This window comes from Pipistrellus hanaki, assembly GCF_964339955.1.
Source record: "Pipistrellus hanaki genome assembly, chromosome: 5".
Taxonomy (NCBI): domain Eukaryota; kingdom Metazoa; phylum Chordata; class Mammalia; order Chiroptera; family Vespertilionidae; genus Pipistrellus; species Pipistrellus hanaki.
In genome coordinates this window covers 27,930,806-27,950,368 of record NC_140507.1, presented here as the reverse complement: position 1 = coordinate 27,950,368, position 19,563 = coordinate 27,930,806, and the positions used below count along the sequence as shown (strand labels likewise).

At 38.7% G+C, this 19,563-nt stretch overlaps 1 protein-coding gene across 7 annotated transcripts in view; it reads right to left on the bottom strand.

Moving 5' to 3' along the window:
* Window positions 1-19,563, bottom strand: part of FAM13B (family with sequence similarity 13 member B) — a 59,317-nt gene that overhangs the window by 15,179 nt on the left and 24,575 nt on the right. For 3 of the 7 annotated variants that reach the window (XM_084884517.1, XM_084884521.1, XM_084884523.1), the window contains 10 exons: window positions 18,637-18,789; window positions 17,022-17,154; window positions 13,632-13,696; window positions 10,801-10,849; window positions 10,249-10,393; window positions 5,838-5,903; window positions 4,207-4,417; window positions 3,477-3,606; window positions 2,634-2,715; window positions 229-458 (listed from right to left, as the gene is read on the bottom strand). In XM_084884517.1, coding sequence (XP_084740643.1) covers window positions 229-458; window positions 2,634-2,715; window positions 3,477-3,606; window positions 4,207-4,417; window positions 5,838-5,903; window positions 10,249-10,393; window positions 10,801-10,849; window positions 13,632-13,696; window positions 17,022-17,154; window positions 18,637-18,789 — 1,264 coding nt within the window. The remainder of the gene's footprint in view (window positions 1-228; window positions 459-2,633; window positions 2,716-3,476; window positions 3,607-4,206; window positions 4,418-5,837; window positions 5,904-10,248; window positions 10,394-10,800; window positions 10,850-13,631; window positions 13,697-17,021; window positions 17,155-18,636; window positions 18,790-19,563) is intronic. The other 4 variants (XM_084884518.1, XM_084884522.1, XM_084884519.1 and 1 more) reach the window with 3 other exon arrangements.

Sequence of the window (19,563 nt, the reverse complement as noted above, 5' to 3'; positions counted from 1 at the left end):
TTTCATGCTCTTTACTCATCTTACCAACTGCCTCCAATATAAATGAACAGATCCCTAAATGATCGGGCACTTTTGGTGTGCTGATAAAAACATATATCTATATCTGAAAACTTGGGGAGCAGACTCTGGCCAGTCAGACTACCTAGATATATCTATGTCACTGTGGTAATTACTTTGTTTTAAAGACTCTAAAGTCTAGTCTAGGCAAACACCATAGATCAAGATTACTTTGATATCTTCTGGAAGACACCTCTCAACACGTTTTTCCTTCAGTCTTTTCATAATAAGTTCCAGTGTTGCTTCCTTAGATGGCTTCTTCTCCTTATGAATGACCCTGGATTCATCTTCATTCTCTTCATCCTCATGGTCTAGAGAAGAGCCAAAGCTTTTTGGAAGAGTATTACTACGTGGACGTGTCTGAGGTACCAATTCTCCATCAGAGCTTCTGTGTTTTGCATCTACATTTCAGAACCAAGAAGACAGATCAGAGATTTTAACTAAAATGCAACTAAGTCAAAAGAGTAAGCAATAAACAAGATATAAAAAGAGGAAAATATACATTAACAGCACCCAGGCTCAGATATTTCAAGGTTACATGACATATTTAAATTATATATAGCAACCAATATTCACAGACATTGTAAGATGCTCTTACTATAATTTAAGATACTCTGATAAGAATTAGAAAAACACATATGTCCCTATTTTCATGTAGCATATAATTCGGGAAGGAAAAACAAAAACTTAGTAATCAAATTCATAAACCAAATAATTTCAGAGTGCTAAGTGCTATAAAGAAGACAAGATAGCCGAAACCGGTTTGGCTCAGTGGACAGAGCGTCAGCCTGCGGACTGAAAAGTCTCAGGTTCGATTCCGTTCAAGGGAATGTACCTCGGTTGCAGGCACATCCCCATTGGGGGGTGTGCAAGAGGCAGCTGATCGATGACTCTCTTTCATCAATGTTTCTAACTCTCTATCCCTCTCTATAAAAAAATCAATAAAATATATTTTTTTTAAAGAAAAAAGACAAGATAGGATGGTTTCACAGTGCTGAAAGGAACAGAGCAGTGATTGTGGAAGAACAGCTACATTGGATGGGATTGACAATGAAGACCTTTCTGAGATAGTGACATCCTCGTTGAACATGGAAAAAGATAACCTAGTATAAAAGATTTAGGGGAGAACATTCCTTCCCAATTGAGGCAATAGCCAACAGTGCATAGGCCCTAAAGTGTGCCATGTGCAAGGAACAGAAAATGAGAAAAGAAAGTGACAAAATGAGCAGAGTATGCAAGGCTATGAAACCCATGGCAAGAAATCTGGACTTTATCTAAGTGGGAAAGAAAGCCTAATGGAGGGCTTTGAACAAGATTAGTAACAGTTTTTGAAAAGATAATTCTGGCTGCTATGAAGAGAATGGACTATAGGACAAGAGTGGGGGGGAAATTAAAAATTACTTGGAAAACGCCGAAACGGGTTTGGCTCAGTAATAGAGCATTGGCTTGCGGAGTGAAAGGTCCCGGGTTCGATTCCGGTCAAGGGCATGTACCTTGGTTGAGGGCACATCCCCAGTGCAGGAGGCAGCTAATCGATGTTTCTCTTTCATCGATGTTTCTAACTCTCTATCCCTCTCTCTTCCTCTCTGTGAAAAATGAATAAAATATATATTTTTAAAATTACTTGGAAATCAATTTTCCTTATTTAAAGTCAATATGGTTAGAAATTGGCATTAAACAAGGAAATGCTTAACAGAGTTGTAGGAAACAATTCTAATGAAGAGATATGAGAACTTATTGACAAAAATGTAAACTCAATGACAATAGGGACACTATCTTGTTCCATGCTATAACCTCACGTCTACAAGTACTTTCTACCTAAAGATACTAAAAATTTGGTTGAATTCAAATGAATAAACCAAAACATGATAGTCCAGGTTATAAGCCTTTACTTGGTACAGATAAAATTCTTAAGTATTAACAATTATTTTAAAACATGCCAACTACCCTGACCAAACTTGACTTTAACAATTGGTTAAAGTCAAGTTTGTGGGTCCGATCTCAGATCAGGCACGTACAAGAAACAACCAATGAATGCATAAGCAAGTGGAACAACAAATCAATGTCTCTGTCTCTCTCTCTCTCTCTGTCCCCTTCTTCTCCCTTCTTAAAATCAATAAATGAAAAAAAAAAAAATTTAAACATGCTCATAAACATACAAAGTAATTATATCTTAGCAACTGCTATTCTGGGTTAACAGTAACACAACACCTAGTTTTGGACTCAAGACTTAGTTTTTGTAGTAAAAACAGTTTACTGATTAAATATTCTTAGTCTAAGATGAAATACCAGACACCAAAACTGCTTAGTGTTTGAAATACACTTCAGATAAACTTTATAATATCACCTATGAATTTACAATCAAGGGCACCTTTCCAAAGAACACTACTCATTAAAACAGGAAAGACATTTGGAAGAACTGTATAGTGCCATAACTGACCATAATAAGAAAACTTTTACTTTGGTGATTAGTGTCCAAGATTTAAAATTATCAAAATTATAACTATAATTCTCATAAACATTATAAAGAATATTTTAAAAATGAAAATATATTACAGAAGTGACACATTTAATACCTTTAATTTGCTTCCGCAGTTTAGTAAGCTCTGTCATCCATTTTAATACCTTTGGGTTAGCTGCAATATCACTGTAAGAAGGCTGGAAAATTAAGAAACAGAATCACTGACACTTTTGTGGTAAACAATAGTTACATTAATTTATGCCAAAGTAATATTTTATAGTTTCCACAGCAGAGATTTCACTCGATTTTTCAGTTTATTTTAAGAGGATATGAAAGCTCTCACAACAGTATTTTGCAACTGGCAGGAGCCAGATTTAAATATGGATCTTCTTTCCACTTCACATTCTGATTATTAAATTAAATTTTATTATATTTAAAATTATTAAACTCTCTCTCCACTTCCTACCCTTGGTACTTGTGGTTTTGGAGGGGGAACAGAAATAATATTAACGTGATTTGTCAATGTAAAGTATTTACTTTAAAAATTCTATAGCCCAGCTGGCATGGCGCAGTGGTTGAACGTCGACCTATGTACCAGGAGGTCACAGTTTGATTCTCAAACAGGGCATATGCCTGGGTTGCGGGATTCAACCCCAGTGTGGGACATGCAGGAGGCAGCTGATCAATGATTCTTTCTCACCAGTGATATTTCTCTCTCTCTCTGTCCCTTTTCTGAAATCAATAAAAATATGTATTTTTTTAAAAACTCCATAAGCTATTTTGCCAATGGAAATATCTGGCATGAAAACCAGGACACTAAGGATCTACATAATTTCAGATCTGTATGATGTCTGGGCATCTCAGATTCTCTTTCCCAGGAAGAGATGGACTAATGCTCTCCAAATACATTCTCCCAGTTCCAATAGATGTACCTCACATGGAAATATTACAAACTTACCTTGCTATTTCTTTCCCTTTCAAACTGTTCTTCAAATTGTCTGATTTTTTTCTGAAGTTTCCTGACTAACTGATATGGTGTTCTGTCTTCTCTTTTTTCATCTTTTGAACTAAAGGATGATCTTCGAATCCTGAATTAAAACAAGAGGCAAACACAGTGTTTTAAAATTTTAAGTTAACACCTAATCTCTTATTGCCCTTATAAAAATGATACTATAACCAAGAAGTATATCCCTAATACTAAAAAACAGAAAAAGAAACTTACGCTGTAGTGTTCTAGGCCATAAAATTAGCTAATGCAAGCATTGATTAAAACAATTTTAAATCATTCAAAAGTTGTTTGGGCAAAGGCAAAACAAAGATACTTGGCAGCTCAAAGCTCTCTTTGTGTTCTGCAAAGGAAAGACTTTGACATTAACAATCACTTAAAAAAAAAAAAAAGAATTTAATGCAAAATTTTGACAAGCTCTGTTTGCTGCTTCCCTTCCAGGTATCTGTATTTCAACTATAAATGATTAAATGAATAAATACACCGTGAGAAAATTTCTATTAGAGAACAAATCCCAAATGGTATTCCCCAATGAATCCAGAATTTAGGAATCCAAAAAATTAAGTTACAAAAATGTGCTTCATGATATATGAGAGAAAGCTTTGAACTTCACTGCCTGAGTTTCAAAGGACCAGGGTAAATAATAGGAATCACCTCTCATAAGTACATAAAAATCATATACCTAGCAAAAGACATTGCTTTAGATGAGGAAGTCAATGTTTCTGGATCATGTAAGAAACGCTGGCTTTGCCCAAAATCTAAACTACGGTGTGATAATACTGGAGGACAGTCCTCTTCCAGGGGGTGATGATTCATTCTTCCAGCTTGTGGAGAAAGTTGAGCTTCCCCAGACTCAGAGTCTTCCTGCCAAGACTTAAAAGCAGGAAATGGCTCTGTAAAACAAACACAAAGAACAGTGCCATGGGTCTCTTGGTTCCACATGGAAAAGAAGTCACACAACATCAGCTATATGTCTTTTAGATCAGATCATTATGTGGTGATTCATATAATATTTATGATAGTTTAAAAAAAACAAGGAATACTAGTATCTTCATAAAGCCTACTGTGGTTTAAAATTGCCTGAGTTTCATTTTTAAGCCTAGAGTTCTATTTTCATATAAGGAATCATACTTTAAATTTTTGAACCCAGTCACAAAGTAAGAAAGGACACTGTAAAGCTCATTAAAATTACAGAAATGTTATTTTTCAAGTATGGCAAAGTCTTCATTTAGAAACACTCAGAAGTCCTCAGGCAGGAATTTATCTTAGCCAAATGCTGCCAGGTGAATACACTGTCCCTCACTGTGCCAAGCGGCTAGGTGAAGAAGTGGAAGCTATTCCCCAAGCTATACAGAACACTCCCCAAATGGAGTTCTCGGACTCCAAATGAATTCTAACATTTCCAAACAAGCAGCTAACTCACCTAATAGCACCTAGCCTAATATTAAACTGTGGTGGCTATTTTCTGTTACAGGATTCCGATGCATAATATATATTTTAATAATTAAACACCCAACAGTATTATCAAGACATAATTTAATAGCACTAGTCTTTCTTAATCGCATGTATTTTATTGGTTACCCAGTGTTTTCAAATAAAACTACAATGACATTTAATATCTTTGCATATATAAGGCTTAATAACATATAAATACAGAGATAAATATACGGTCCATAAATATATTACAAATATAAAATCAACTTTCAAGTATTACTGAAATCTGTGGGGAAGGGGAGATACTTTTCTATCTACACATTAACTTCATTTAAAACTACAATCTAAAACTTTTATGCCATGGTTATTAACAACAACGAGTTTTAAAGTATTTTGGGATGCAAAGATGGCTTGACAGTGTCAAAAATCAAGAATGACGTTTTCTTTTTCTTCACTCAATAGCTAAGGATTGCTATTTTAGTAATTTAGTTTCTAATTTTATGTATTAGCAATTTAAAGCATTACAGTTTTTTCAGGGCAATAAAAACATAATTTTGTTAGTTTTTAAAGCTAAGATCAACCTGATCACTAAAAAGATACAAAGTGTGCCTTTCCACAAGAAACCCAGCAATTAAGTGATTTTCAAAACAACCCTTGTACCTGCTTCCCAGCATATAAGAAACTGGCAAACATTTTACAGGAAATCTCCTATTTTAAGAAAAGATAGAAATAATAGAAACCATTTTTTCTGGGTACCATTTTTAACCCAGAACCGTTTTTCCAACCATATGGGGGCAGCAGGAGAAGGGCTAATAAAAAAGGCAAACAAAGTGAACCATAAAAAGGCATAAAAACTAAACTATGGTGAACCATACTTACCCTCCCCATCTCTCTGCAGATGCATTGTTTTGAAATCAATGAGGGGGAAAGTGATAGGGCATGACGCTAATAAAATGGAAAAAAAATGGCAAAAAATACTAAAGTGAACACAGCACAGTCAGAACAAACCATACACATAACTAACACAAGCCAAAGATACTAAAAATATTTCCCTAAAACCAGTTAGGCATTCCATTCAAAAACTTTATCCAAAGAAATTACTAACCAAACTTTAAAAACAAACACAAACATACATTTGCATTTCAGCAAGCAAGGCAAAAAAAATCAAAGAGTACTGTTTAATTAAAACTCAAACATAAAACTCTTAACCAGGTACTATTTGAAGCTTTTTTTAGTATAATTGATTTAATACAAAAAATATCTTTGATTGCTGTTTTCCACTCAAGAGTTAGCTGAAGAGAATCTAAAGGAAAAATGTTATCCACTTCCATTAAAAGCCAAGACCTTTTGAACAGCTGCTACAAATTCATACCAGTGGGTAGATATGTGCTACCTCTTACCAGCTGCATTCTGTTGACTATACATACTTGGAGCAATACAAAAAAGAAACACACACACAGGAAGAGGTGGACTTCTATCTGAAGTCACCCCACTTCTCTATTAAGAGTTACACTAGCCGGGACCGGTTTGGCTCAGTGGATAGAGCGTCGGCCTGCGGACTGAAAGGTCCCGGGTTCGATTCCGGGCAAGGGCATGTACCTTGGTTGCAGGCACATCCCCAGTGGGGGGTGTGCAAGAGGCAGCTGATCGATGATTCTCTCTCATCGATGTTTCTAACTCTCTATCTCTCTCTTCCTCTCTGTGAAAAATCAATAAAAAATATATTAAAAAAAAAAAAAAAGTTACACTAGACAAGGTTTGTCTCTGATTCTAAGGTTTCTAGGGTCTAAAATAATTCCGCCTCTTCACAAAGACATTTAGAACTAGAGGCCTGGTGCACAAATTTTTACACCAGTGGGGTCCCTCAGCCTGGCCTGTGAGATCAGGCCGAAACCAGCTCTCTGACATCCTCCTAGGATTCCTGGATTGCAAGAGGGTGCAGGCCAGGCTGAGGGACCTCACTGGTGTGTGATTGGGGCTAGGGAGGGACTCGGGATGTTGGCCAGCAGGTGAGGGACTATGGGGGGGCTCCGGGGCATGTCTGGCCTTTCTCACTCGGCCGGACCCCAGCAGCAAGCTAACCTACTGGTCGGAGCATCTGCCCCCTGGTATCAATGCACATCATAGCGAGCAGTTGAGTGGCCTTAGCATATAATTAGCATATTACACTTTGATTGGTTGAACGTCCTACCGGCCAACCAAACATTTAGCATAGCCAACTGGACATTTAGCATATTAGGCTTTTATTATAGTCCTTGGGTTATGTCAGACTCTACATATGTCATTTCGTGGTTATGTCACCATCTCCCATTTATTTGTAAAAAAAAAAAAAAAAAAAAAAAAAAAAAAGTTCCATCATTTTGATATATGTACATATGTGCTTTACGTTTTTATTATTTATTTACCACAAGTAAAGGTCAGGAATTGTTATCTTTCTTTTAAATTTTTTTTTTATTGTTTCACTTCATTACTGCTGTGTATGTGCTCCATATGAGTGACGTAGGTGCTTATGTAGGTGGGTTCCGACGGCGAAAATCACATTACATAGTGCCGTAGGAACTCCGACGTAACCCAAGGACCTACTGTATAGGATATCCTAACTTTACACAGAAAATCAATCTTTGTGTTGGTGGCAAAGTTGGAAAAAACAACATGGTGTGCTAATGGCCACTCTTCCAAGTACATACAGGGTTCATAAATGAGACGTTCACTCAGATATCTGAAAAATCACTGACTCCTATTCCTGGAAGTGCCAGGAGGAGAACTACATAGATTTCTCAAGGCTATAACTCAGGTAGATAATAGGGCACCTTGGGCACTGAAAATCGGGGATCGGTAGTCCATATGTTACCCCCCTTCCATAACACCAGCTGTTAAGCGGCAGATTCTGACACAGAAACAAAAAGAGGCCAGCATTAGGTTTTCTTTGGGAAATCCCCAGGTAGTAGCTGAAGCTAGACAATGTCCTATTTCTTCAGATGATGAAAAATAATTGCTCTTTTATGCTTAATACTTAAGAGGAGGACCTTCAGCATTGGATTGTAAAGGGCTGCATTCTCCATGAGGAAGAAGCCTAAGTCGCGTGTCAGAATCCCAGGCTCATCTTTCAGAGACTCCTTTCCTACTGTGGCTTGTGGGATGCTCTACTGACCATCAATCCATTTCAGTGACTATGCCAGGATAAGTAACTAAGAAAGACATTTGATTTTCACTGCCACCAGGATGCTAACATATCCCCTAACTCTGAGGAACATCTTCATAAATTCTAAACATCCTGAATAACCCAGAATATAGCAAATGAAAGACAACTTCCCTATTTGTGTATTAGTCTAAGTTAAGAAACATAATGTACCACTGGGGGGCATACAAAACATCTAAACAAAAAAATAAGAAGGGGAGTGGGAGACAGCAGTAAAAGTTGGCACAGACAATGACGTGGCTGGGGCTTTAAAAATTGGCTATATCTTAAAAATAAATACATAAAAACACTCCAAATGTGATCAGGTGAATTGACTTGAGGAGGCAAAAGGATTGGTAAAGGCATTGCAATTCCTCTTGTCATTGCCACTGTATGTTATTAGCTAACTTGCCAAAGGTGAGATAACCAAGTGATCTTCATCCAAGTGAACAAATATGTAACTTTATTTAAGATTTTTGAGTTGTCTCACTGTCTCTTTATCAAGGAAGGTGTATGATCCAAAAGGACTCCTGGATCCAAAATTGTTGCTTGCTAGCACTCCCCACCCCAATATTTTATTTTAAAGTTTACAAATATACAGTCAAGTTTGAAGAATTTTACAATGAACACCCATATCAATTACCTAGATTCCACCATTAGCATTTGACTATATATGCTTTATATCATTTATCTACCCCATTAACCATCTTATTTTTTCATGAATGTCAAAGTAAAATGCAAATATTAGTGTATATCCCCTTAAACATGCAAATCAATCATTTGAATTCCATATTAACTTTTGCTTTTTTTTTTTTAATAAAAAAACAAACTCATATATAATGAAATAGAAGTACCCAGATGTTTTGTTTTTTTAATTTAAATTCAAACTTTTCCCCTTTATAAAAATTGCTGGGGCCCTAACTGGTTTGTATCCGTAGATAGAGCATTGGCCTGTGGACTGAAAGGTCAAGGGCATGTACCTTGGTTATAGGTACATCCCCAGTTAGGGGGTGTTCAGGAGGCAGATGATCAATATTTCTCTCTCATTGATGTTTCTAACTTTCTATTCCTTTCCCTTCCTCTCTGTAGAAAAATCAATAAAATATATATATTTTAAAATTGCTAGGACCTAGCTCCCGAACTTTATAACCAAACTTAACAGGGATATGGTACAGTATTTGCACAGAAATGCCCTTGAAGATTTTTTTTTTAATGATCATAAAGAACAGGAAGCCATATATATATATATATATATATATATATATATATATATATATATATAATACCCCCCTCTTTAATATGGCGAAATTCCCCAAGACCTCAAGATACTGGGCTTTAAGACTGGTCAATATTATCTAATTTAACAATTAACAAAAGCCTATTCTGAGTGATTTTATATTTTTCACTCTGTTTTAACATTTATCTTCAAAGCTAATGGATCAGATAAGATTGTCTAGCTCAGTGGTGGTCAGCAAACTCATTAGTCAACAGAGCCAAATATCAACAGTAAAACGATTGAAATTTCTTTTGAGAGCCAAATTTTTTATTTTTAAAAAATATATATTTTATTGATTTTTTTACAGAGAGAAAGGGAGAGGGATAAAGAGTCAGAAACATCGATGAGAGAGAAACACTGATCAGCCGCTGCCTGCACGCCCCCACTGGGTATGTGCCCGCAACCAAGGTACATGCCCCTGACCAGAATCGAATCTGGGACCCTGGTCTGCAGGCCGATGCTCTATCCACTGTGCCAAACCAGTTAGGGTGAGAGCCAAATTTTTTAAACTTAAACTTCTTCTAATGCCACTTCTTCAAAATAGACTTGCCAGGCCGTGGTATTTTGTGGAGGAGCCACACTCAAGGGGCCAAAGAGCCGCATTTGGCTCGTGAGCTGCAGTTTGCCGACCACTGGTCTAGCTCATAAGAGATAGTTGCCCCATAATCTCATTAATGCATCTGAGTAAAACCATTCACTCTTCTTATATGAAAAAGAAAACAGAAAATAAAAATCAATAAGATTGTCCAGAAAAATGCTAGTAATCTCATAACTGCTTGGAAAACTTCATTTACAAAGAACATTATCAGAAAAATAATTAGTGTGGGTAAAATTACCTTCCCATTTATCACCATCAGAAATATTCTTCAGATCTAAATGTGGAATTTGGACACATGCTGCTTCTCCTTGAACACCACTTTGATTTCCTGGCACTTCTGATTCAGTGTTGGCATTCAAATCACATATCTTGCTACAAGAGTCCTATATTTTAAAATAAAGAACACATTTCTCATCTAGGAAGCTTTTTATACCCAGCTTACAGACAACCAGCATATATCCTGTGTAATATTCATTAGTTTACTGTGCTTATACAATAAGCTGCCCCATTCCCACCATCCACAATATTTTCAAATATAAATTGGCAGTTTTATATGTCTTACTGGGAAACAATGTTTGGACCCCAAATTCAGGAAAGTATTTTCATAACTAAGTTTCTTATAACCAAAAGTGGCATATTAAGTGCTACTTTAACTGTAAAACATTTGGTCAGAGTATATTTTAAATCTCCTTGAAATCTATACAACTCAAAAGTTAAAAGCCAGATATAATAACTGGTAGCTTAAGCCTAGTCAAATTTCTAAGAAACATAAAAGAAAAAGAATTCTTACCAGAATTAAGTGCGACAATTTATCACTGTCAAATGACAAATGTTCTTTCCTAAAAATACAAATAAAGTTATTAGTCTTTTAAGAATAAATAGGTTACTATCACTGCATATTTCTTACCTAGATTCATCTCTTCCCCATAGAGTTAGCATTTACAATGTGACAGAAGAATGACAACTAGACACATTCCCATTCTTTGGAGCCCTATATCTGAAAATCACACACTACTGAAAAGATCCACAGAATCACTTCAGGTTAGAATAATTAAGTAACACTCACCACCTTCCCATACAACCACACATACCCCCCAAAATTTCTTTTAAACTTAAAAGAAAAATAAGCCTGGTCAGAGTGGCTTAGTTGATTGAGCGTATTTTGTGCACCAAAGGGCTGCCGTTCAGGGCACATGCCTGGACTGTGGGTTTGATCCCCAGCGGGAGCACATGTGGAAAGCAACTAACCAATCAATGTTTCTCTCTCTGTCTTCCTCTCTCTCAGCATGTCCTCTGGTGAGGATTAAAAAAAAGAAAGAAAGAAAATCCAAAATATTAGGACTAAATGTATAATACAAAAGATTTTGTAAAATAAATATTAGTTTTAACCAAACAGCTCTATATTCCCTCACTCTGAGATATATTTTTCTTTTAAAGATGATTTTTGAAAGGTATAGCTATGTCCTATTTTAAGTCTGATTATGTTCTATCACAATGAAAACTTCTAAACCTCTCCTTCCTAAAAATATCATAACATTTAATAGGAAATTTTATTTCAATTCACTTCTTATTTCCCCACAAAAACCACCCCTATTTAGAACAAGTGTAACAGCAAACTATCACAAATGACCTCTACCTAAATAACCTGTCAACAGAGCAACTAGTATCGTACTAGGTTAAAAATATAGTTACTGAGGGAAAGTTCTTCTCCCCAAAGACACTGTGGCAATTTACAATGATATGCAAAGGTGCTACTTCTACCCTGCCATACCAGGGTAAGCACTCAGAAAACAGGTCTTGATCTAAATATGGCAAGTCATCTCCTCATATACCTAATTAATTTCCTTATTCTTGCTGAACATGTAAACAACTAAATTCCCTGGCAAGCTCAAAGGCCTTCCTTTGCTTAGAGTGGGAACAAGTGGTAGGATAAGCTAAATTCTACCCTAACAGACTAAATTCGAGAAACATGTGTTAAACATACAGAATGTAAAATCCACCTAACCAAGAAACTCTTTGATCTAAAAACAAGTTTGCTAACCTATACACAAGTTGAAGAGGAAAGAGCTTTTTCCAAAAAGATTGAGTCCTCACTAAATGGATCCTTATTGTTCTACCAAATCCAGATGTCATCATTCTGGGGATGCCTGTCAATGCTGTTAATCTTATATCTTCAGCCCATAGCTCCAATACTCCCTGGGCTGGAAGAGGATCATTCCTGCCTCCTGAAAGGAAGCACAAGGAACTGCTGTAAGCAGGAAATCTGTGGACCTTCAGAGTATGGGGACACTCCAGAGACATGGCTCCAAAGAATTTACTTACCCTCAGAGAACAGGTTTCCTACTCACAATTAAAAGAGACAATGGCATTAAGTTTTTCCTTGCCAACAGGCTATCACCAAATTAATAATGCTATTTGGAATTTCTCAGTATTTACAATCTAGTCTGCATCTTTATTACTGATTTGTTTTCAGAATATCAATTATCTTTCCTAAGAAAGTTATAATACACTTCTTAGCAACATCTTAAAGAATCACAAAAAGGGTAACAAAATCCAAAACCTATGTGGTGACTTAAAACATTCTAGAAATCTTCTTTCTGTTCAAAGAGCCTCTTATGGATTATTCTGGAGACTACATTTGGCTGAAATATTCACTGCCTCAAGGAATCCCCTTCCCATTACTGCTAGTAAACAAGGAGGGAAACAAGCACCAACTGCATGAAATGGTTAAGCTAAGTGAAGTAAGTCAGATGAAAAAGATCCCCCCCAAAAATATAATTCAAACAACTAACAAAACAACCTAAGACAGACTCATAGATAGAAAGAACAGAATGGTGGCTACCAGAGGGGAAGGAGGGTGGGGGACAGCAAATTAGGTAAAGGGGTCAAATATCGGTATACAGATACTGAATTATATAATATTATACACCTGAATCTTATATATTAATGATGTTATCTCGGTATGTTATTTATTTATTTATTTTTTAAAGAGACAGTCCTGGGCCCTGGCTGCTTTGGCTCAGTGAATAGAGTGTCAGCCTGTGGACTGAAAGGTCCTGGGTTCGGTTCCGGTCAAGGGCACATGCCCAGGCTGCGGGCTCAATCCCCAGTGGGGGATGTGCAAGAGGCAGCCAATCAATGATTCCCTGTCATCATTAATGTTTCTATCTCTCTCTCCCTCTCCCTTCCTCCCTGAAATCAACAAAAATATGTAAAAAAATAAAAGAGATAGTCCTGGGACACACCAAGGAGAAGAGGAACAAAAACATCCTAAACGTATTTGTTGAAGCAAATATACTACAATCTTTCAGTTAGAGATGCATAGTTACAAGACTATGATACACTGAAAGGTATATTCAGAGTATCAATAAATTCCTAATTGTTCTACAAATCAACTGAGTTTTAAGTTTCTCTAAGGTGGCTTTATTCATTCCTCTGAATGTTTCCCAAGTTATAACTGTCTGAACCTATACCCCTTACCATTAAAATAAGAAGCTTGGTTCTTTAGATTATCTAAAATATATGATACAAAAGAGTCATCTAAAAATTCCACCCACAAATTTAAGAACTCCAAATCTCAAAATGATTAATTAATTAGCAACAATAAGAAAAAATGCTTACCTCTCAAGACAGCCATCTTCACTATCACCATGGTCACCACATGGCTCTAACAGTATACCTACAGACTGATAAAAAAGAAGACCACCACTGTATTAATGGAGCTCGCAATTGGAGTTTCCAATCTTAAGAGTAATAGACACAAGTTAGTCAAATGCCCCTCTTTAGCTCAGTACCTTATTATGGAATTAATAGGTACTACTACCACCATCACAATCCTTTTCCTTCCTTATAATTCTCTCCTCCAAAAAAGATGATTTTGTGGTCCCACTTGCCAACTCTGCTTCTCCTGAGTCTCAAATATAGAAGTTGGTATTTGAAATACAACTGTGAATCTCAAAAACGTAAGAACAATCCTCCATTTCCTAATGGGTTTAGTGACACCATCCCATTCCTATTACTTCCCATAATAAATATCTACCAAGTCTAACCCAAATGTCCTGTGCATTCCTACAAATTATGTAAACTTCCTAGTGTTTTTTATCACCACCTCTGAAATCAACAAAAGGTTCAATTCAAGTTTCTTAAGAAACTGACCCAATTTTGTTTAATATGAAAGACAGTCCATAATTATCTGAAAGAGCTATTAAAATAGTTATCCTTTTCCAACTACTTATCTCTGTAAGGCTAAATTGTCTTCATACACCTCATATAAAAGAATTTATAGCAACAACCATGACACTCCTCAAAATAAAAAAATTTAAATAGCTGCTTATCATTAAGGAAAAAAAAGTAATTTTCTTACTTATGTTACCTTGAATGAGTGTATTATTGTTTTGTTCGAGTTAAGAAACATTTTTATATTTCTGTTTTAATTTCTAATATACTAAATACTGATAAATATACCTATGTAAGTAATAGCTTTATGGGATCCTCAATAACTTTTTGTTATTGTTGTTAATCCTTACCAGAGGATTTATTCCCATTGATAATTAGAGAATGAAAGAGGGGAGGACATCAATGTGAGAGAGACACATCAATTGATTGCCTCCCACACGTACCCCAACCTGGGGTGGGGATCGAACCTACAACCTAGGTACATGCCCTTAACTGGGAATCAAGCCCTCAACCCTTCGGTCCTCAGGTCAACACTCTAACCACTGAACAAAATATTCCACTGAACCAAGGATCCTCAATAACATCTATAATAATAAAAGCCTAAGCAACCATCACAACCAAATGGATCGTATGGGGCAACTAGGCCAATCGTGGGGTTAGTGAGGGAACAACCAAATGACTGAGCGGCAGGCTGGGTGGGGCGACCAGGCCGGCAGGGGGGTTAGTAAGAGGCGACCGAACGACTGAGCGGCAGGCTGGATGGGGCGACCAGGCCAGCAGGCAGGTTAGTGAGGGGGTGACCAAACAACCAAACAGCAGGCTGGTGAGGGTGGGGGGAGAGAGTTGGGGGAGATCAAGAAGGCAGGCAGGTGAGCAGTTAGGAGCCAGTGGTCCCGGATTGTGAGAGGCATGTCCAACTGCCGGTTTAGGCCCAATTCCCTCCCCACATGCACAAATTTTGTGCACCGGGCCTCTAGTCTATATAAAACCCTAATCCTATCTAATAAAAGAGTAATACGCAAATTAACCATCATTCCAACACATAAGATGGCCATAAGGTCTAAGATGGCCACCCCCATGTGGACACAAGATGGACGCCACAAGATGGCCGGCAGGGGTTGGCAGTTGTGGGTGATCAGGCCATCAGGGGAGGGCAGCTGGGAGGGATGAAGCCTGCAGAGAAGGACAGTTAGGGGGTACAAGGCCATCAGGGGAGGGCAGTTAGGGGTCACTAGGCTGGCAAGGGAGTGCAGTTAGGGGCAATCAGGCTGGCAGGGAAGCTGTTAGGTATCAATCAGGCTAATAGGAGAGTGGTTAGGGGGTGATCGGGCTGGCAGGCAGCAGTTAGGGACAATCAGGCAGGTGAGCAGCTGGAAGCCAGCAGTCCTGGATTGTGAGAGGGATGTCAGGCAGCCAGACATCCCATGAGGGATCCCAGATTAGAGAGGGTGCAGACTGGGCTGAGGGACCACCCCCCACATGCACAAATTTCAATATGCAAATAAACCGAATGGTGGAACAACTGAACAGGTTAGTATGACATGCACTGACCACCAGGGGGCGTGTGCAGAACAAGGTGGGCATCGGCAGCATAAAACATGGTGGGCATCAGCCATGGCGGGATGGTGGAGCAGGTGAGCAGGGGTGCCAGACCAAGGCAGGGCACCGCACCAGTCGCTGTCATTGGGGCAAGCCTCTGGTAGGGCAAGCCTAATGAAAATTCTTTGCTCCCATACACTACAGTCCTGCCCGGTGCTCTCACCTGCTGCTGGTGCTGGTTCTGATTACCCCTCAGGGCTTCTCCACCTCCCCCCTGCTCCTGAGGGGCAATTGGGGCCGGCAACCACCTCTCACACCTGCTGCCAGCGCCAGAGCCACTGCTCACACCCACTGCCGGCGCCGGCCCCACTCACACCTACAGCCATTGCCAGAGCTGCTGCTCGCACCCACTGCCAGCGCCCGGTGCTGGTCCTGATCACTCAGCACTGTCAGCAGATGCAAGCAACAGCTGCTGGCCCCGATTGCCCTGAAGGCTTCTCTTAACTCCCCTTGCTCCTGAGGGGCAATCGGAGGCCACCATGAGGGGCCGGGCAGAGACACAGAATATGGGCCGAGACCTGCCTCTGTGCCCACTGCAGCCTTGTGGCCCAGTTTCTTTCAAGATGCACAAATTCATGCACTGGACCCCTAGTCAGTATAAATAAAAGTCTAAGCAACCAGCCAGCTGGTAGCTATGACACGCACTGACCACCAGGGGGCATACAATGCATGAGTAGAAACCACAAGCATGGAAACATGGAACAGACTGATGAATCTCAGAGGGAAGGAAGGATGGGGGAGAGTTGGAAGAGATTAACCAAACATCTTAAATGCATACTAGAGGCCAGTGGCCTGAGCCCTCTAGCAATCTGGGAGCCCTCGGGGAATGTCGGAGAACCTGTTTTGGCCCCACCAGTACACTAATCCATGCACCAGACCTCTAGTGTAAGAATATAAAGAGGTCCTGAGATCCAAAGTGTGAGAAGCACTGATCTATAAACAGACTTCAGCAACCTTTGTTTTCTAAAACATGATGAAATCATTTAATTGGATCCTGACAAGACATTAAGGGTGAGTTAATTAAATTTTTGACCAAATATAGCAGGTTAATTTTTAAGTTGAAAATTTTGTATGGCCCTCAAATGATGTTATAAATATCCAAATGGCCCTTGGCAGAAAAAAAGATTCCCTACCCCTGCTCTAGATGGCTTCTGCTATCAAAGGAATAATGAAACAATCAGAATTGTATGTTTACCACACCTAACAATTTATTTTTTAAGTCTTTGCATTTCTTACCTGGTTATTTTCTTCATCATCAAATACAAAATCTTGCTGCATAACTTCATTGTCTAAATTAGTGCTGGCCACAGGTTCTGAGCAGTCTCTGCTTCTTTCACTGGCATTAATAACATCATCAGCAATATTAACCCTAGAAATGAAGATTAAAAAATCAGATCAGGTCAAATGTTGAATATGTAATGCCTTTAAAATAAACAATGATCTGAAACTTTTACTTATTAAAGAAAATACACCCTTTCCATAAAAATCCACTCTCTTTATCCTGCCCAAATTTCATTAAATGCTGAGCTTTTGTCTCTCCATGAGATGTTGTAAGGAATCTACCTTGTTTGTTATCCCTTTTGAAAATGAATGGTGCCCTTGCCAGTGTGGCTCATTTGGTAGGAGCATTGTTTCATGCACCTAAAGGTCACAGATTCAATTCCTGGTCAATGATCACATGCACAAGGACTGATATCAACCTCCTATCTCTGTAACCTATCTGTCTAGATCTCTGCTTGTTTCTCCTGGTGTGATCCTGCTGCAAAGAGGTCTAACTTTTTAAAAGTATTTTTCATGTAACATAGTCTGTAAAGGTAAGCTAACTACTTTATCTGATGTTCTGGGAGGAAAACCTGGCTGTGTTGGACTTAATAAACAATTTCAGAGATTTTCTATGTACATACATATATATAATACTAGAGACCCTGTGCCAAAATTCGTGCACAGTCCCTAGGCCTGGCTGGCAATCAAAGCACGAGCATCTGGCATGGAAGGGCAGGTCCATCTGACCTCTGGGCCCTGGGCAGCACCTGGGCCCCCACACACCTCCCTCCTCCTGAGTCCCCACACAGAGAAGCGGTGAGCATGACCGGCCACAGGACAGGGTTCAGTGTGGGCCTCTTGGCCACCCAGCAGCACCGCACAGAAGCCGCGAGGGCAGTGCACTCTCTCCCATCTGGCCTCGCAGACCAGCTACTGTGTGAACCCACGGGAGGCAGCGGCGGTCCAGCTCACCCAGAAGAGGCCACGCGGGTGCAGGGCGGGCTCCTCATGGGCGCCCAGCACCTGAGCACGGAGGTTCCCCAGTGCGCAAGGCCTGGCATCCAGAGGAGAGTAGCAGGTGCAGTGAGAGCGAGCTAGGCAGACAGCCTGTATTCTCACCACACCTCCGTCCCGTCACCCCACCCCCAGGTAGCTGGTGAGAGGTTGCAGCCCCCAGCCCAGACACTGCAGGAGGTTGGTCACTGCCACCCACCCCAGTTCCCTGTCCTAGCCTGGGGCCCAGCCCCGATCAGGCAATCAGGGCCTGTCGGCCTGGGGAAGGACTGGAAAGTTGCCCAGCAGGCCCCATCCGGCAATCAGGGCCTGCGGGCCAGAAGCTCCTGCTTTAAGCGTCTGCTCCCTAGTGGTTAGTGTGTGTCATAGCAACCAGTCATACTGTCTAACAGTCGCTTAGGGTTTTATATGTACTAGTATAGACTAGTATAGATAATTTACATACAGTCACTTTTCACACAAACTTCCAGAAATCTCTATGATAAGACCCCATTATTTAAATACAGTTTTTTAAAGATAACAAAACAACTTTATAACTCATAATAGCAGTAAAATGTTTTTTAAAATTTCTTACTGGTTATTAGATCCTTCCCCATCACAATTAATACTTCCTGCTTCATTATTACACACCATACTTTGCTGTTGTAAATTAAGATCATGATCTATGCTGCTCTGCAGATCAAAAAGGTGCTTTTCCACAGCTGTTCTAATTGTTCTGTCTAAAATGCTACAAAACAGAGCACATTTTAGTGAGATGCAGTCATCCTAACTACATATTTCATCACATAAACATAAATGTTAATGTGACCATTAAAACAAATTATTATGAATTTTAATGAGTAAGCAAGAGTGTAAAAAGAAATACATAGAAGGAATAAACAACATAGGATCAAATTTTAAAATGAACTTTGCCCAAATAGATATTATACAGGTCAATCTTAATGTCACTATTACCACTGAGGTGGGAAGGACCAGTGTCAATAATTTATCCTCACTACTATATAGTCACTTAAATAGACTTTTCAAAACTATGTTTATAAAGCAAAATAATTTACCTTGCTCAGTTAAATAAAAGAAAATGTAAGGGAATTGTTCCTATTTTTTATGTGAAGTCTATTTCTTTTTTTTTTCTTTTTTCTTTTTTCTTTTTTTTTTTTAAACACTGATTTGTTGTTCCACTTATTTATGCACTCATTGGCTGATTCTTATATGTTCCCTGAATGGGGATTGAACCTGCAACCTTGGTGTTCCAGATGATGCTCTAACCAACTGAGCTTACCTGGCTAGGGCCAAAGTCTACTTCCTCAAGAAAATAATAAAAAAGCTCTAACAGTTTTCTATCTTAGTGCCTTCTTCATTTGTTTCTACTACAGTACATAAACTACTAACTAGTTTCATTGTGTTATGTACAATCCTTCCTCTAAAGGAAGCACAATAAATACATGATTTTCATTTCTACAATTCAGCAATTTCTTTTTTAACTTTTGAATTGTCTTCTTTA